This window comes from Myotis brandtii, unplaced genomic scaffold (genome assembly GCF_000412655.1).
Source record: "Myotis brandtii unplaced genomic scaffold, ASM41265v1 scaffold78, whole genome shotgun sequence".
NCBI lineage: Eukaryota > Metazoa > Chordata > Mammalia > Chiroptera > Vespertilionidae > Myotis > Myotis brandtii.
Genome location: NW_005371131.1, coordinates 220,242 through 236,636, shown reverse-complemented (window position 1 = coordinate 236,636; position 16,395 = coordinate 220,242). Strand labels below are relative to the sequence as shown.

Sequence of the window (16,395 nt, the reverse complement as noted above, 5' to 3'; positions counted from 1 at the left end):
TGGTGAAGGCTTGGGGCGGGGAGGGGGGGCGGGCTAGAGGGGGGCAATGGGGGGGGAAGGGGACATATTTAATACTTTCAACAATAAAGATTTAATTTAAAAAATAAAAATGAAACCATAACAATGCTGGGCTTCATTTTCCCCAATTTTATAGAAAAAGATCGGAAAAGTTAAACAACTCCCTCAAGTAGCACGGCTGATGAGAGGCAGCACCAAGATTTGAACCCATGCTGCCTGTTCTTGCCACCATGCCTTGCTACTTCTCAAAAGCTTCCTGCTAAGCGCGGACAGGAAACGGGCAGTGGTAATAAATACGAAGAAATGAAGAAGGTTCAAGAAGCCTCCTGCAATGCTTGCTGTCCTTGGCCCAAACTCCATGGTATAAGTCCTTTGCTCGGTGGTGTCTTGGGAAAGCCCCCAACCTCTTGCCCTGTGCAGGGCCCTAAGGGCCCCTCTCCCCTACACAGCACGGCAGGTGCCACTGACAGAAACTACCGGGCACATGGGGCGCATGGGGGGCGCATGGGGGGCGGGGAGGAGAAGAAGAGAACACGACCCCGGGGGTCCTGTGCTCCGTGGACTGGGCCGTGGCAAGGCTCCACGGTTAGGAGCTCAGGCGCAGAGCCGGACAGACCTGCACGCAAGGCTTTCTCTCTTATTTGCTTTGTGAACTTGGACAAATGAGTACTTGTTCTGAGCATCATCTTCCTCACTAATAAACTAAAGAAAAGCAGAGTCATGATCTCGGAGCAGAGACAGTTAAACAACAAGTACTGCGCGCACAGGGTTAGCAAGTACCTGCCATGGAGGGTTTATTACATGATAATTATCACCACCACCTCAGGTAAGTCTCAGAACACCATGACCGCGGAACTACTGTCTCCATTTTATAGAGCAGCAAACTGAGACTCCGTGCTCTCTTCCCAGTACACCCAAGCTCCTGAATTTCAAGCATTTAAACGCCCGGAGAAATCCAGACAAAACATTTACTTCATTTGTGCTCACCTCAGCCAGGAATTACCCTTAGGCCCGTGGTTGGCAAACTGCAGCTCGCGAGCCACGTGCGGCTCTTTGGCCCCTTGAGTGTGGCTCTTCCACAAAATCCCACGTGCGGGCGCGCATGTACAGTGTGATTGAAACTTCGTGGCCCATGTGCAGAAGTCGGTATTTTGTGGAAAAGCCACACTCAAGGGGCCAAAGAGCCGCATGTGGCTCGTGAGCCGCAGTTTGCCGACCACTGCCTTAGGCAATTTCCTGGCGGCGTCACCTGAGTCTACCATTGGAAGTACCCAAATTCTTTCCCTGACATCTCAACAGTGCTAGCTTTTGTAGTTATATCCCTTGGCCCCTTTTAAATCACCTCTACTATTAAATTCCAATTCTGTGCTCACCTTCTTAGGAAGCATATTCTCATATATTCTTGCTTCTGATCTTTTCTTGACTTGTGTAGCTTTCCTCAAGGCCTGAGTCTGACCATAATCTGTCAAAGTAATATTAGCAAAAAAATAAAAAATAAAATAATAATAATAATTTGGAGTTGGTCAGCCATGGTAGATCTCTGTTTCCTATGAATGTAAAAATGCCTGGGTGGATTCGGATCATTGGGAAATACTAGGGGAAGTAGGTTAGGTAAATTTATACAACTTAACTTGCATTTTATACAGATATACACCTATGGCCATAGATTTTTCCATTTATTAAGCTATCCACCGATCCAAGAAACATTTACTGAGCATCTACTATGTGCTAAAAGTAGATTATCTTCAAGAAACTCATATTTTAGTGAAAGGGAAAAAAAGGCATGCAAGTAATAAGTGTAACGCTAACTCAGGTGCCATGATAGAGTTCTCTACAAAAGTGGAACTAAATCAGTGCTTGTTGAACTGAAAGACAATTATGTCCTCTCATAAGATATTACTTGGTGCCAGGGCCCAGGCTAGAAGGGAGCAAACTAGGGTGACAAATTATGTTGAAACAAACTCAAGAAAGGAGGGCTTTGGAGACGATCACTGAGTCGAAAGCTGACACTTCCCTTTTAGCTAGTTCCTGTACCTTGCGAGGTGTTCTGTGATTGTGAGGTGTCCTCTGAATTCTTGGATAAACAGTTTCTCCTGCTTTTTAAATGTCCACTAGTCCACTGCAGGGGAGAGGGGGGAAAAACAAATTTAGTCAAACTGGCAGTGAGAATAATACAAAAAGGTACACGCAATTTTGGCCATTAGTTGGCCCTGTAATTAATGGATGACATGCTATTTCCTAGATATTTCTGATTCTTCTTGTAGAGGGAGAGCTTTCAGGCACAGCTTGACAACACAGCCTTTCATCCCGGGAACTTGGTGGAGAGAAGGGGCTAATGTAGAAAACGCAAGGGCTGGGGACTGAGGCGCCGGGTTCCCGTCCTGGACCTGCTGCGCGACCGCCGGCGATCCTGGGCAAGTCACCGGATTCTCGATGCCTTTGTTTCCTCGTGGGGTTCTTATGAGAGTAAGGCAGCTATCGCGTGCAAAGTGCAGGGGTGTCTGCTCATGGGCAGAGCTCTGTGAAAACAGCGACCGCTGTCCGTGCCATCACCGCACCTCCTTCAGGAAACATTTCATCGAGCCACGACTACCATGCCTGGCACCGGGGACACCTGAAACCCAGTCCCCACAGAGGAGCGCCCAGGCTAGCAGGGGAGAGAACAGCGACAGACAGTTATGCTGAGGTGTGAGAAGTGTCACGCATTTATGAGAGAAGATCAGGTATGTCTGTGAGTGACAGAGTGGCTCAAACTAGGTAGGAACTTCTTTCCCACATCACAGCCTGAAGGCAGACAATGTATGTATTTCTGCTGGGATAAGCCCTTCAGGCCTCCGACTTCTTCCAGCACAAGGTTCCACCCTCCCTAGGATAGAAACCTTGTTCTGAGGGTCCAAAACGGCAGCTAGCGCTCCAGCCCTTACACTCACATTCCAGGGAGCAGAATGGAGAGAACAGCAGAGGCAAAGGACTCGCTGTGCTCTTTCCGTAAGGCTCCCGGGACACCCCCCGGCACCCCCCACCCCTGAATCTCATTAACTGGGTCTGTCCAATGGTGACCCACGTCGGGGAGGCTAGGAAGTAATCTTGTATCTGGCCACATCAGTGCCCAGATGGAAATCAGTGGTTCTCTCCTATAGAGGAAGGGAACAACAGACACTGTGGCACAACCGATAGCAGGCCGGACGCAGTGCGAGCAGCGCATCATAAGAAGGCCGAGTGGGAATGCTGGGTTCTGTCTGGGGGACTCACTCGGCTGGGAGAGCCGGGGGGTTTCCAAGGGGAGAAGACACTTTGGTTCTGTCTTTAAGGATGAGTAGGAGTTTCGTGACGCTAAACAGATGGCCCACCAAGGGGCAGACGAGCAGCCCACCAGTCTCAACAACTGCCACTTTGCTTTGATAAAAATACTAGAGGCCCGGTGCACAGATTCGTGCGCCCGTGGGGTTCCTCGGCCTGGCCTGCGCCCTCTCGCAATCCGGGACCCCTCGGGGATGTGGTCGTGTAAGAAGCAGCAGGCGGCCGAGCGCCATGCGCTCCCACTCAGCCTGGCCCCGCTGCCCCTCTGCAGCTGTGCTTGCCAGCTGTGAGCCCAGCATCAGTCCGCTGAGCGGCGCTCCCCCTGTGGGAGCACACTGACCACTGGGGGCAGCTCCTGCATTGAGCGTCTGCCCCCTGGTGGTCAGTGCACATCATAGCGACTGGTCCATCGGTCATTCGGACGTTCAGTCGCTTAGGCTTTTATATATATAAATATATAGAGATGATATTTGATTAGAGAGAAGAGAGCTGAAAGGACTTCCCATACACCATGCAGCTGGTTGTGCGACAGATACTGATGTTTATAGTTTAAAGTGGTGACTGGGATTTGTTAGAGAGAAAACACTCCCAGGGCTCAGTGAAGCATCATGTTCATTCTTAACAGGCCTCAGTGAGCCTGACAGTAGAGCAGAGAATAAATGCAGAGACCGGCTTGGTTTGCGTTATTAGACTCTCCTGTTTGTTGGAGAGGCAGCATAATGATGCAGAAGGAGCCCAGGCTGACAGCGTCCTGACGTCAGCTGAAGTCAGCTGTGTGGCCCCGGGGAAGTGATTCAGCTCTGGGAGGCATGTCTTCCTTTGCCGAATAAAGATAATCATTACCGCCCGCTGGCGTGGCTCAGTGGTTGTGCGTCGAACTATGAACCAGGAGGTCACAGTTCAATTCCCGGTCAGGGCACATGCCCGGGCTGCGGGCTCGTATTGGGGCAAGCAGGAGGCAGCCAATCAATGATTCTCTCTCATCATTGATGTTTCTCTCTCTCTCCCTCTCCCTTACTTTCTGAAATCAATAAAAATAATATATTTTTAAAAAAGATAATCATTACCGACCTTGCAGAAATGTTGTAAGGACTAGAGAGGATATTTGCAAAGACAATCTGCCCATGATGGACTGTCCAATTACTTTTCTATCTATTCTCATGTTGTGACCAGCAACTACCCCGAGTGTATGAGGCTAGGTGACATCGTTGGGATGGGGGTAACATAAGAATGCTCTGCGCCCTGGCCGGTTTGGCTCAGTGGATAGAGCGTTGGCCTTTGGACTGAAGGGTCCCAGGTTTGATTCCGGCCAAGGGCACATGCCCAGGTTGCGGGCTCGATCCCCAGTAGGGGGTTTGCAGGAGGCAGCCAATCAATGATTCTCTCTCTCCCTTTCCCTTCCTCTCTGAAATCAATAATATATATATATTAAGACTGCTCTGGGGCCCCCTGCCCACCACAGCACAGAGATGGAACCATTCTACCCCACGTGGTCACCCTGCTTCAGACTGCGCACGCTGAGGACCCAGGAAAGCAGGAGACAACGCGAGAGTCAATCCGGAGATGCCCAGAAATACCTGAGAGGGGCCTGGGCTTTGAGATCTGGTACTAGCAGGCCCCGCACCGTGCCCAGGCCCCGCACCGTGCCCATGCTTTGGAACTTGGGAAAATCCAGCCCCCCCCCCCCCCCCCCCCCCCCCCCCCCGCCCAAGAAGGTGGGGTGAGGAGTGCAGAGATGTGGGACTAACCGGAAGGCACTGGAGCTTATGGGGCTCCAAGGGGCCTGGGTTTGTGCCTCCCCACTCACCTGAGAACAGGGGATTTTCCCGCTATGGACAGCCTTGTAAGAAGAGTATGCCTTGGGAATGAGGAGAGACATCTGATTTCCTAGGGAAGAGAAAAAGTTGTTCCTCAGTTCCTTCATGGCTTGGGTGACACTGCAGACCAGGAGCCTTGGTCTGCAGACATCCCCCTCCCTGGAGGCAATAGCAACAGCAAAAGAACCAGCCTCAGGCAAAGCAGAACCACTTCCTGAGTGACCTTGGGCAAGTTACCTAACCTCTCTGATCCCATTAAAGGTATGAATACTAACTACCTCACAGGGCCAATGAACCAATGACAGGAAATATGTATGCAGAGTACACAGGACAAGCACTCAATGCACAGGAAAAAAAAAAAGACTTCAAAAGAAGAATCAAACCCTCAGAACCCAGCAAAATTGAAATGAATAAATGTTGGGTTAAATGCTTTAAAAAGTAACAACCTATCAATCTCATAAGATTTAAAATTAGTATTAACTGAAATGTCACTACATTTGAAGACAATTTACAGGTTAGATTTTCTTTTCACCTTGAAACTCCTGTGTGCCCATGACCACTGCTGGGAGAGCAAACCTATCATGTGAGCCAATAACTGTAAACACGTAGGAAAGGAACACACAGCAGCGCCTGGCTCCGAGAATTCTCATCTCCAGCCGGTCACCGCAGCCGCACTCAGTCCTCCAAGGCTGTCGGTATGTTCTTCCCTGTGCCCTGCACCGGGGCTTCTCAAACTAGAACGTGCTTGTCGATCACAGCAGATCATGGTAGACTGCAGTCTGATTCAGTGCAGCTAGATGCAGTGGTTCTCAACCTTCCTAATGCCGCGACCCTTTAATACAGTTCCTCATGTTGTGGTGACCCCCAACCATAAAATTATTTTCGTTGCTACTTCATAACTGTAATGTTGCTACTGTTATGAATCGTCATGTAAATATCTGATATGCAGGATGTATTTTCAGGGGTCGCGACCCACAGGTTGAGAACCACTGAGAGGGATGCTGAGCTGCAGGTCCTTGGGCCACACTCCGCAGTCCTGAGTTTGAATCCTGCCTCAGCCACCCATGGCTGCTTATCTCTCCCAGTCCTCCCGCTGCTGCCACAGGAATGCCTCTCTGTTCCCCGCATGCCTCTGGGTCTTCTCACCTGCTGTTCCCTCTGTCTGGAACAGTCGTCTTCCCTTTTGCAGCCTAAAACACACATCCTTTAAATCTCGGCCTAACTGCCACTCACTGTCCCTCTCAGGGCTGGACTGGGTGCCCCTCCCCGTGCCGCTCAGCACCGTGTTCCCGTCTCAGTGCCCGTTCACTGCGGCATCATCGTGTTGCCTGTATTTCCCACAGGACTGCGCGGCGGGGGCTGCGCTGGCCTCCCCGGGGATCCCCGTGTCTGTCGGGCACAGGCCCGGCACACGGTGCTCTGTCTGCACCTGCTGACTGCAGGAAGGGAGCTGGCCTGGGGAAGTTGCTCTCTGAACTCTAGTCCCCTCATCTGAGGATTCAGTGTGTCCTTCAGCTCGTTGTTGTGAAGATTCAATAAAGAGGATGAAGAGCTGAGCGTGGTGCCTGGCACGCGGCAGGCCATAACTGGCATCTGTTATTAATATAAAATACCGCCCCCCCGCCCCCCCCCCACAACAATGACGCTGCGCTGACTGACTGTGGCTCCTAAATGAACATGTCAGTCAGTTTGGTGGCTAGTTTGGGGATCCATGAGAGAGAACCTGGCCTGAGGATTTCAATACAAAGGCCTTTCCCTGCCCCAGCTGGATGGTGGCTGGGCGTGACCGGGGCAAAGGGGACAGGAGTCTGTAAGCGGGACCTTACCCCTTCTCCATCGTCTTCTCCTCGATATTAACCCTTCTCTCCGGAACCTCTCTGGGTCCAGGTTCGAGTAGTCCCAAGTGTCATAGCCCAGTGGGCTGGGATATATACCTAAGGGGAAGGCAAACGTGATCCTGAAAACTGCCAAAGAGGACGAGAGGCAGGAAACAGAAGACAGAGGCCTCTGAGCTGCCCCCTGCTGGTCCCGGGGAGGCTGGGCTTCCAGCAAGCGTCATCCCCATCCCACGGCCCCCCTGGTCTCGGGGAGTCACGTCCTCGCTAAGAGGCTTTGGTTTCCTCATCAGGAAAATGCAGATGGTGACACCCACCCTGCCCTCCGGACAGCGTGGGTGTGAGGATCAGATCACAGCACAGACAAGGGACCCTGGGACGTGCTGTGCAGGTGTGAGGGCTGTACAGAGGGGAAGGCCTTGCAATGTTTGTTTTCACGCCTGCCGCCTCTGCTTTTACTGGACTAGGAGCTCGCTGAGGGCAGGTCTGATTTCTCGTTCCAACTCCTGTTCTAGGGCTGACTGTTGGACCTGGAACATGAGAAACAGGGATTGGGTACATTTTATTCCGCACGGTATCACACTCAGCTGAGTGACGGAGGGGTTCGCCCCAGGGTTCGATGGTGATGTTTATGGGACTAATGCTCCCCTTTTAAGGAAACCATGTGTTTCAGAGTCTTGGCTTCTTGGAACCTGAACCCGCAGACATGAGAGGGACTCCACTGTCTCCCTCTGTTCTTCGGTTTGGGAAAGAAAAGACCCAGGATTAACTGAGAAATGTGAGTCTCAATGCACAGCTGTTGTCTCTGCTGGACGAAGGAAGTAGACAGGAGGTTTGTTACTGGGGATGGATCAGGAAAAGGAGGCACAACTTGGACAAAAAGGGGAATCGGAAGGAGGGACAGGAAGTCAGGGGACAGGAGGCAGAGTGGCAGGAGGGCCAAAGACCCAGCTTTGCCTGGTGCCGAATCCCCCATGAGTTGGCTGTTGAATTTCTTGGATCCTGCAGATGCCGAGAGGATTAAATGGGCGTGCGGACCATTGTCCTTGCAAGTCTGGCCCTTAGCTAGCCTCTGGGATGGACCTTGACTGGTGAACATTTCTGCCGAGAGGATTAAATGGGCGTGCGGACCATTGTCCTTACAAAGGTCCGCTTGCAAGTCTGGCCCTTAGCTGGCCTCTGGGATGGACCTTGACTGGTGAACATTTCCTTCCACTGATATAAAACTTTCCCTAACTACCGAGAATAAATGGATAAATTCCGAGAAACACACAACCTACCAAGACTAAATCGTACAAGATATAGGACATCTGAACAGACAAATGAGTATGGACAGAAGCCCAAGACCAGATGGCTTCACAGATAAATTCTAATAAAATTTAAAGAAGAATTAACTCCAATCCTTCTCAAGTTCTTCCAAAAAATTGGAGATGAGGGAATACTCCCAAACTCATTATAGAAGACTAGCATTATCCTGATACCAAAGCCAGATAAGGAGACCATAAGAAAAGAAAATTATAAGCCAATATCTCTGATGAATATAGATGAAAAAATTCTCAACAAAATACTAACAAACAGAATTCAACAGCACATTAAAAGGACCATACACCAGGATGAAGTGGGATTTACCCTTGGGATGCAAGGAGAGTATGACACACACAAATCAAGAAATGTGATACGTTATATTACTAGAATGAAAGACTAAAAAGCACATGCTCATCTCAATAAATTCAGAAAAATCCTCTGGCAAAATTCAACATCCTTTCATAAAAACTCTAGAAAAAGTGGGTATAGAAGGAACATATCTTAACATAATAAAGGCCATATATGACAAGCCCATAGCGACATCATACTCAACAGTGAAAGGTTGAAATATTTTCTTCTAAGATCAGGAACGAAACTAAGGTACCCACTCTCACTACGCCTATTCAACACAGTACTGGAAGTCCTAGCCAGAGCAATTAGGCAAGAATAAGGAATAAAAGATATCCAAATCAGAAAGGAAAAAGTAAAATTGTCTCTTTTTGCTGATTACTTGGTATTACATACAGAAAATCCTAAAGATTCCACAAAAAAACGGTTAGAACTAATAAATGAATTCAGTAAAGTTGCAGGATACAAAATCAACACACAAAAGTCAATTATGTTTTTATACACTAACAAAAAACTATCAAAGAAATAAAGAAGACAACCCCATTTACAATAATATTAAAAACAATAAAATATTTAGGAATAAATTTAGCCAAGGAATTAAAATATATATACATTGAGAACTATAAGACATTGATGAAAGAAATTGAAGATACAAATAAATAGAAAAATATCACATGTTCATGGATCAGGAGAATTAACATTATTAAAATGTCCATATACCCAAATCCATCTATAGATTCAATGTAATCTCTATAAAAATTCCAAAGGCATTTTTCACAAAAATAGAAATCAACTATCCTAAAATTTGTATGGATTCACAAAAGACCTTGAACAGCTAAAACAATCTTGAAAAAGAACCAAGTTGGATGCATCACACTCTCTGATTTTAAACTATATTACAAAGTTACAGAAATCAAAACAGTACGGTACTGGCAAAAAACAGAAATCCACAGACACACAGATCAATGAAACAGAATTGAAAGCCCAGAAATAAACCCACACAGATAGAGTTAACTAATATTGGAAATTCAAGTGTCATAGCCCAGTGACACTTATTTCTCCAAGAATAATCAATGGAGAAAGGATAGTCTCTCCAATAAATGGTGCTGGGAAAATTGGATATTCATGTGCAAAAAAATGAAATTGAAACCCCTGTCTTACACCACTTACAAAAGTCAATTCAAAATGGATTAAGGACTTAAGTGTAAGACCTGAGACCATAAAACTCCTGGAATACAACCTAGGGGGAAAGCTCTTTGACATTAATTTTGTCAATGATTTTTTTTTACATCACACCAAAGGCACAAACAACAAACGCAAAAATAAACAAGTGGGACTATAGCCAACTTAAAAGCGTCTACACAACAAAAGAAAACAAAATGAAAAGGCAACCAACTGAATGAGAGAAAATATTTGTAAATCATATATCGGATGAGGGGCTAATATTCAAAGTATAAAAGAGTGCATACAACTCAGTAACAAAACAAATAATCCAGTTAGGAAACGGGCAGAGGACCTGAATTGACATTTTTCCCAAAGATACTTAAAATGGCCAATAAGTACATGAAGAAGTGCTCAACATCAGTAATCATCAAGGAAATACAAATCACCTGTATGCATATATGCATAACCCTTGGACACAGACAATAGGGTGGTGAAGGCCTGGGATAGGGGTAAGGGTGGGCTGGAGGGGGCCAATGGGGGGGGAGGAGACATATGTAATACTCTCAACAATAAAGATTTTTTTAAAAACAGGAAATACAAATGAAAACCACAATGAGATGTCACCTTATAGCCATTAGAGTAGCTATTATAAAAAAGACAAGAAATGAGATGGGACCAAGATGGCGGCATAGGTAAACACCGGAGACTGCTGCCGCAAACAACCACTTCAAAAATACAACTAAAAACTGGGAGGAGAGGAGTTATGGGGGGGGGGGGAAGAGGAATAAATGTAATCTGAACAATAAAGATGTAATAAATAAAAAAAAAAAAAAAGACAAGAAATAACAACTGCTGTAGCCATTAGAGTAGCTATTATAAAAAAGACAAGAAATAACAACTGCTGGCAAAGATGTGGAAAAAAGGGAACTCCTGTGACCTGTTGGTACGAATGTAAATTGGTACAACCATTATGGAAAACAGTATGGACGTTCCTCAAAACTTAAAAACAATTACCATACAATCCCAGCATCTCACCTCTGGATACATACCCAAAGGAAGTGAAATCACTTTCTTGAAGAGATATCTGCACTCCCATGCTCAGTGCAGCACTAGTTACATAGCCAAGGCATGGAGCCTAAATGTCCATCCACCGCTGATTGTGTCAAGAAAGCGTGGCATATACACACGATGGAATGTTATTCAGCCACGAAAAGGAGATCCTGCCATTTGTGACAACATGGACAGACCTTGAGGACACTATGCTAAGTGAAGTAAGTCAGACAGAGGAAGACAAATATTGTATGATCTCACTTATGCTTAGAATCTTAAAAAGCTGAACTCAGAAGCAGAGAGTAGAATGGAGGTTGCCAGGAGCTGGTGGGTGGGGAAATGGGGGGGTGTTGGTCCAAGGGTATAAACTTCCAGCTATAGGAGGAACAAGTTCTCAGGATTTGATATCCATTATTGTGACTATAGTTAACAATACTGTATTGTCTACTTGAAAGTTGCTATGAGAGTAAATCCTCAATGTTCTCATCATAACCACCACCACCAAAAATGGGAATTATGTGAGGTGCAGGATGCGTTAGTTAACCTTGTTATGGTAAACTCTTAGCAGTACAGTGGGGCCTTGACTTACGAGTGTCCCGACTAACGAGTTTTTCGAGATACGAGCCGTCTCTCGGCCGATTTTTTGCTTTGAGTTGCGAGCTAAAATATGGGTTACGAGCCAGCTTCAGATACCCCACCGCTAGTTGGCGCAGCGAACGTCACAGTGAACGCCACAACATCAGCCCAGCATCACGTGTCTCACTCGTTCACTGTTGATTTGACATACGAGTAATTTGAGTTACGAGCTCCGTCACGGAACAAATTAAACTCGTAAGTCAAGGCCCCACTGTATATAAGCGTATGAAGTCATCACATTGTACCTTAAATTTACACAGGGCTACATGTCAATTACATCTCAATAAAGCTGGTGGTAAACATTTTCCCTAGTGCAGCTGTTCTCAACCTGTGGGTCGCGACCCCTGAAAATACATCCTGCATATCAGATATTTACATTACAATTCATAACAGTAGCAAAATTACAGTTATGAAGTAGCAACGAAAATAATTTTATGGTTGGGGGTCACCACAACATGAGGAACTGTATGAAAGGGTCGCGACATTAGGAAGGTTGAGAACCACTGTGTGGACAAGAGGGGGTCACTGTGCTTTGACTGCTTGTAAATGATGTGGCTTATGCTGAACCTCTGCTCTTCTGGAATCTGGGACATGTGGACAGAGGGGCTGCACGACCAGCCCCCAAAAGTCTCGGGTGCTATTTCTCTAGTGGGATTCGGGCAGGAACGTCACAGGCAGGCGGCTACATTTTCGTTGCAGAAGGAGAGGGTTCTGCATAACTCCTCCCGGGAGGGAGAGAGCGTGCGGAAGCCTGCACGGACTCCTCCCAACCCTGCCTGTCTTCTCCCCTACGATCCGCTGTGTATCCTACCACGTCGCTGTAGTACATCTCAGCCATGAACACACCGGTGAGTTCTCTAAGCAGGTCTCCTAACGGGGGAGTAAGCTTGGAGACCGCCAGCACCGCAGGAAATGTGACAGGTGCTCACTTAGCAGAGTACCTGGTGCACAGGAACCTCTCGATAACGGTGGCTTTTAGTGACCTTAAAATGTCTGTGCTGAGCCCCGGCTGGTGTGGCTCGGTTGGTTGAGTGTCATCCCGTGCACCGAATGGCTGCCGGTTCGATTCCCCGTCAGGGCACGTGCCCCGGTTGTGGGCTCAATCTCCAGTAGGGGGCGTACAGGAGGCAGCCAATCAAGGATTCTCTCTCATCATTGATGTTTCTATCTCTCTCCCTCTCCCTTCTTCTCTGAAATAAAAAAAAATATCTTTAAAAAAGAGGAAAGAAAGGAAAGCAAATCAATAAAAATATATTTAAGAAAAAAAAAAGGAAAGAAAGGAAAGCAAACGTCATACTGGCACTGTGTGTGCTGCCGACAGAGGGAGACTACGCAGTTGGGCCGCCTGGCATCACTCAGGCCAGGGCTGTGTAAGGGTGGGATGCTCTAACCCACATACTGCTTTTGGGTTCCTGAGTTCTGGGTCCATCAGCTCAGAGCACAAAGGCAGCTTGTGCACAGCAAATGGGGCTGTGCGCAAACCTGAGGCCTGCAGATGCAGCTGGACACAAGCAGGGGACGAGGAATGGCTCAGAGCTGTTCTGAGGAAGCAGGGAAATTGGCACCCTTGGCTCTAAGCGTACACTTTTCTTTAATGTCAAGGAGAGGAAAGGACAACCGCCTCAATGAAGGGATGGCAAACAAGAACACACTCAGGCGGAAAGAGTATTTCCAGAATTGCTTTCCAAGCCAGCTCTTACCTGAAATCCAGAGGCTCATGGTGTTACAGATATCAGACTTGAATTCGTGTGTGTTGAGCCAGGACTGTGGGAAGCAGGAACTGAAGCTGGTGTACAGGCCTTTACTCAGAAGCGATGGCAACCTCTGGGAGCAAGCAGAGCTTAGGCAACATTCTGGACATTTCTAGACCCAGCAAAGAGCCCCTGACATCAGAAAGGACCTGTGATAAAATCCTCTACCTGATGCCCAGCCAGTGTGGCTCAGTGGTTGAGCGTCAACCCATGCACCAGGAGATCATGGTTTGAATCCTGGTCAGGGCACATGCCCAGGTTGTGGGCTCCATCCCCAGTAGGGGGCATGCAGGAGGCAGCCGATCAATGATTCTCTCTCATCACTGATGTTTCTATCTCTTTCTCCCTCTCCCTTCCTCTCTCTGAAATTAATAAAAACATATTTTTTAAAAAATTTTCTGCCTGACAGCATGCTGCCTTCCTGGTTATGAGCGGAGCGATTTCCACCTGCACTGCCCCACAGCCTGGTGAACTCCTTCCCCTACCTGAGAGCATGTCTCAAACATGCTATGCTGGTCAGCAACCCTTCCACCAGCCCCTTCTGCAAGCAGCCAAACAGTAGTCCAGAAGGTGACAAGATACCCGTGACCCCCAGAAATGATACTACTCACTGGGGTTTTCCTATAAACAGGTGGTACTGTCATTTCTTAACTATGCTTAAGCTCAAGTTATACATTTATATTTGGCTTTATTCATTTACCATCCTATATAATAAAAGGCCAATATGCAAATTGACTGAACGGCAGAACAACCGGTCACTATGACGCACACTGACCACCAGGGGGCAGATGCTCAATGCAGGAGCTGCCCCCTGGTGGTCAGTGTGCTCCCACAGGGGGAGTGCTGCTCAGCCAGAAGCCAGGATCAGGGCTGACGAGCACAGCGGCGATGGTGGGAGCCTCTCCTGCCTCTGTGGCAGCGCTAAGGATGTCTAAACCATCAGTCAGACATCCCAGGGCTCCCAGACTGCGAGAGGGTGCAGGTTGGGCTGAGGGACCTCCCCCCTCCCCAGTGCACGAATATTGTGCACTGGGCCTCTAGTTATAACATAAGCACTTCTCCAAGTTATTATAAACTCTTTGGGATTCTTTTCCCAATAGTAACTTTTATAATATTACTAGAGGCCTGGGGCACGGATTTGAGCACCAGTGGGGTCCCTCGGTATGGCCTGCGGGGATCAGGCTGAAACTGGCAGTCTAACACCGCCTGCCACTCCTGCCTGCTGCTCCTGCTCACCCCAGCCCCACTGCACCTGCCGCTGCCACTGCTCCGTAGGCTCACTGCTGCTCCGCTGCGGTCTCAGGGCTGCGGCAGCCAGCTGTGAGCCCTGCGTCTGGCACCTGGTCAGCTGAGCGGTGCTCCTGCTGTGGGAGCACACCAACCATCAGGGGGCAGCTCCTGCATTGAGTGTCTGCCCCTGGTGGTCAGTGCGAGTCACAGCAACTGGTCAAGTGGTCGGCCGGTTGCTTAGGCTTTTATATATATAAATGCTGAGTGGCCATATCAAAATCACCTAAATATCCCCCATTGGTTTCTAAGACTTTGCATTACAAATTATGCTGAATAATTATTTTTATTTGTTAAACTATCTCACTGGCACATATTAGACAGTCAAAAATTGCTGAATGAATGAATGCATGCATGAATAAAAGCAGCTTTTCCTGTATATTAAATATGTCTTCCAAAAGATGGTATGGTAATACTATTAATTATAGCAGCTCTGATATATTGGGGGCTTATCGTATGCTGGGAGATATGTCAGATGCCTTACAAATATCATCTCAGTTATCCTTAGGACAAGTCAGTGAGAGGCATTACTGTCCCCATTTTATGGGTGATGAAACTGAGGCACAGAAAACCTAAGTGAATTGTTAAGTGGTCACTTAAATAGCTTAAGTGCCTTACAGCACAATTCACTCCCCACTTGTCCTGTCCGAGTGCCATTTCCCTATATCCTTTTTTTAAAAAAATATATTTTATTGATTTTTTTTTTACAGAGAGGAAGGGAGAGGGATAGAGAGTCAGAAACATCGATGAGAGAGAAAAATCGATTAGCTGCCTCCTGCACACCCCCTACGGGGGATGTGCCTGCAATCAAGGTACATGCCCTTGACTGGAATCAAACCCGGGACCCTTCAGTCCTCAGGCCGACGCTCTATCCACTGAGCAAAACCGATCAGGGCTCCCTATATCCTTCTAATCTATGCTCTCTAACAGGTGAAGAGGGTATTGAATTATTATTGTTTTAATTCCTATTTTTTATTATTGTTAAAGATGAACCTTTTCCCATTTGTATTTCTTCCCTGGTAAATTTCTACTTTATGTACTTTGTCCATTGGTCTGTGGGGTGTTTCATTTTTTTCTTATTGATTTATAAGAGGTTTTCATGTTGTGTGACATATATGGTACCAGTATCTTTGCATAGTTTCTCATTTGCCTTTTAACTTTGTAGTAACTTTTTAAAAATGTACGTAATTAAATCAGTTGATATTTTCCTTTATGGTTATTTGGGGTCATACTTAAAAAGTCCTTCCCCACCCCAAATCAGGTAAATATTCTCTCAGACTTTCTTCTAGCAATCCTTTTAGTATATATATATATATGTACACATACTAGAGACCCAGTGCACGAATTTGTGCACGGGTGGGGTCCAGCTGGCCCAGCCCCAATCGGGGCGGATCAGGGCTGGGCCTGTAGGGAGGAGGAGGCAGCAGGAGGTTGGCTGGACAGCCTGCCCTGATCAGGGCTGGGCTGGCTGTGGGGACGGTCCTCAGGTGATTGGCCGGTGGGCCCTGCCCCTGATTGGGGTGGAGGGGGCCAATTGAGGGCGGGGCTAGCCATGGGGAGGGGCCATGGGAGGTTGGCTGGCCAGCCCCACCCCCGATTAGTGTGTGTGGGGCCACTCAGGGGCGGAGCTGGCTGGGGGGAGGGGCCATGGGCTGATGGGGTGGTGGGGCCTGATTAGGGGTGGGGCTGGCTGTGGAGAGGGGGTGCAGGAGTTTGGCCAGCTGGCCCCACCCCCAAATGGGTGGGGTGGCCGATCAGGGGCCAGTGGCCTGGGGGAGGGGCCATGTGTGGTTGGCCAGCCGGCCCTGCCCCTGATCAGAGTAGGGGGGCCTATCAGGGGTGGGGTCTGCTGGGGGGAAAGGCCGCAGGCGGTTGGCCAGCGGC

The 16,395-nt window shown here is 47.9% G+C and overlaps 1 protein-coding gene across 2 annotated transcripts in view; it reads right to left on the bottom strand.

The window, feature by feature from the left end:
* FAM227A (family with sequence similarity 227, member A) overlaps positions 1–16,395 on the bottom strand; it is a 57,685-nt gene that overhangs the window by 22,676 nt on the left and 18,614 nt on the right. For both annotated transcript variants that reach the window (XM_005883194.2, XM_014530851.1), the window contains 5 exons: positions 13,174–13,297; positions 6,962–7,069; positions 5,126–5,205; positions 2,053–2,137; positions 1,392–1,480 (listed from right to left, as the gene is read on the bottom strand). In XM_005883194.2, the coding sequence (XP_005883256.1) occupies positions 1,392–1,480; positions 2,053–2,137; positions 5,126–5,205; positions 6,962–7,069; positions 13,174–13,297 (486 nt within the window). The remainder of the gene's footprint in view (positions 1–1,391; positions 1,481–2,052; positions 2,138–5,125; positions 5,206–6,961; positions 7,070–13,173; positions 13,298–16,395) is intronic.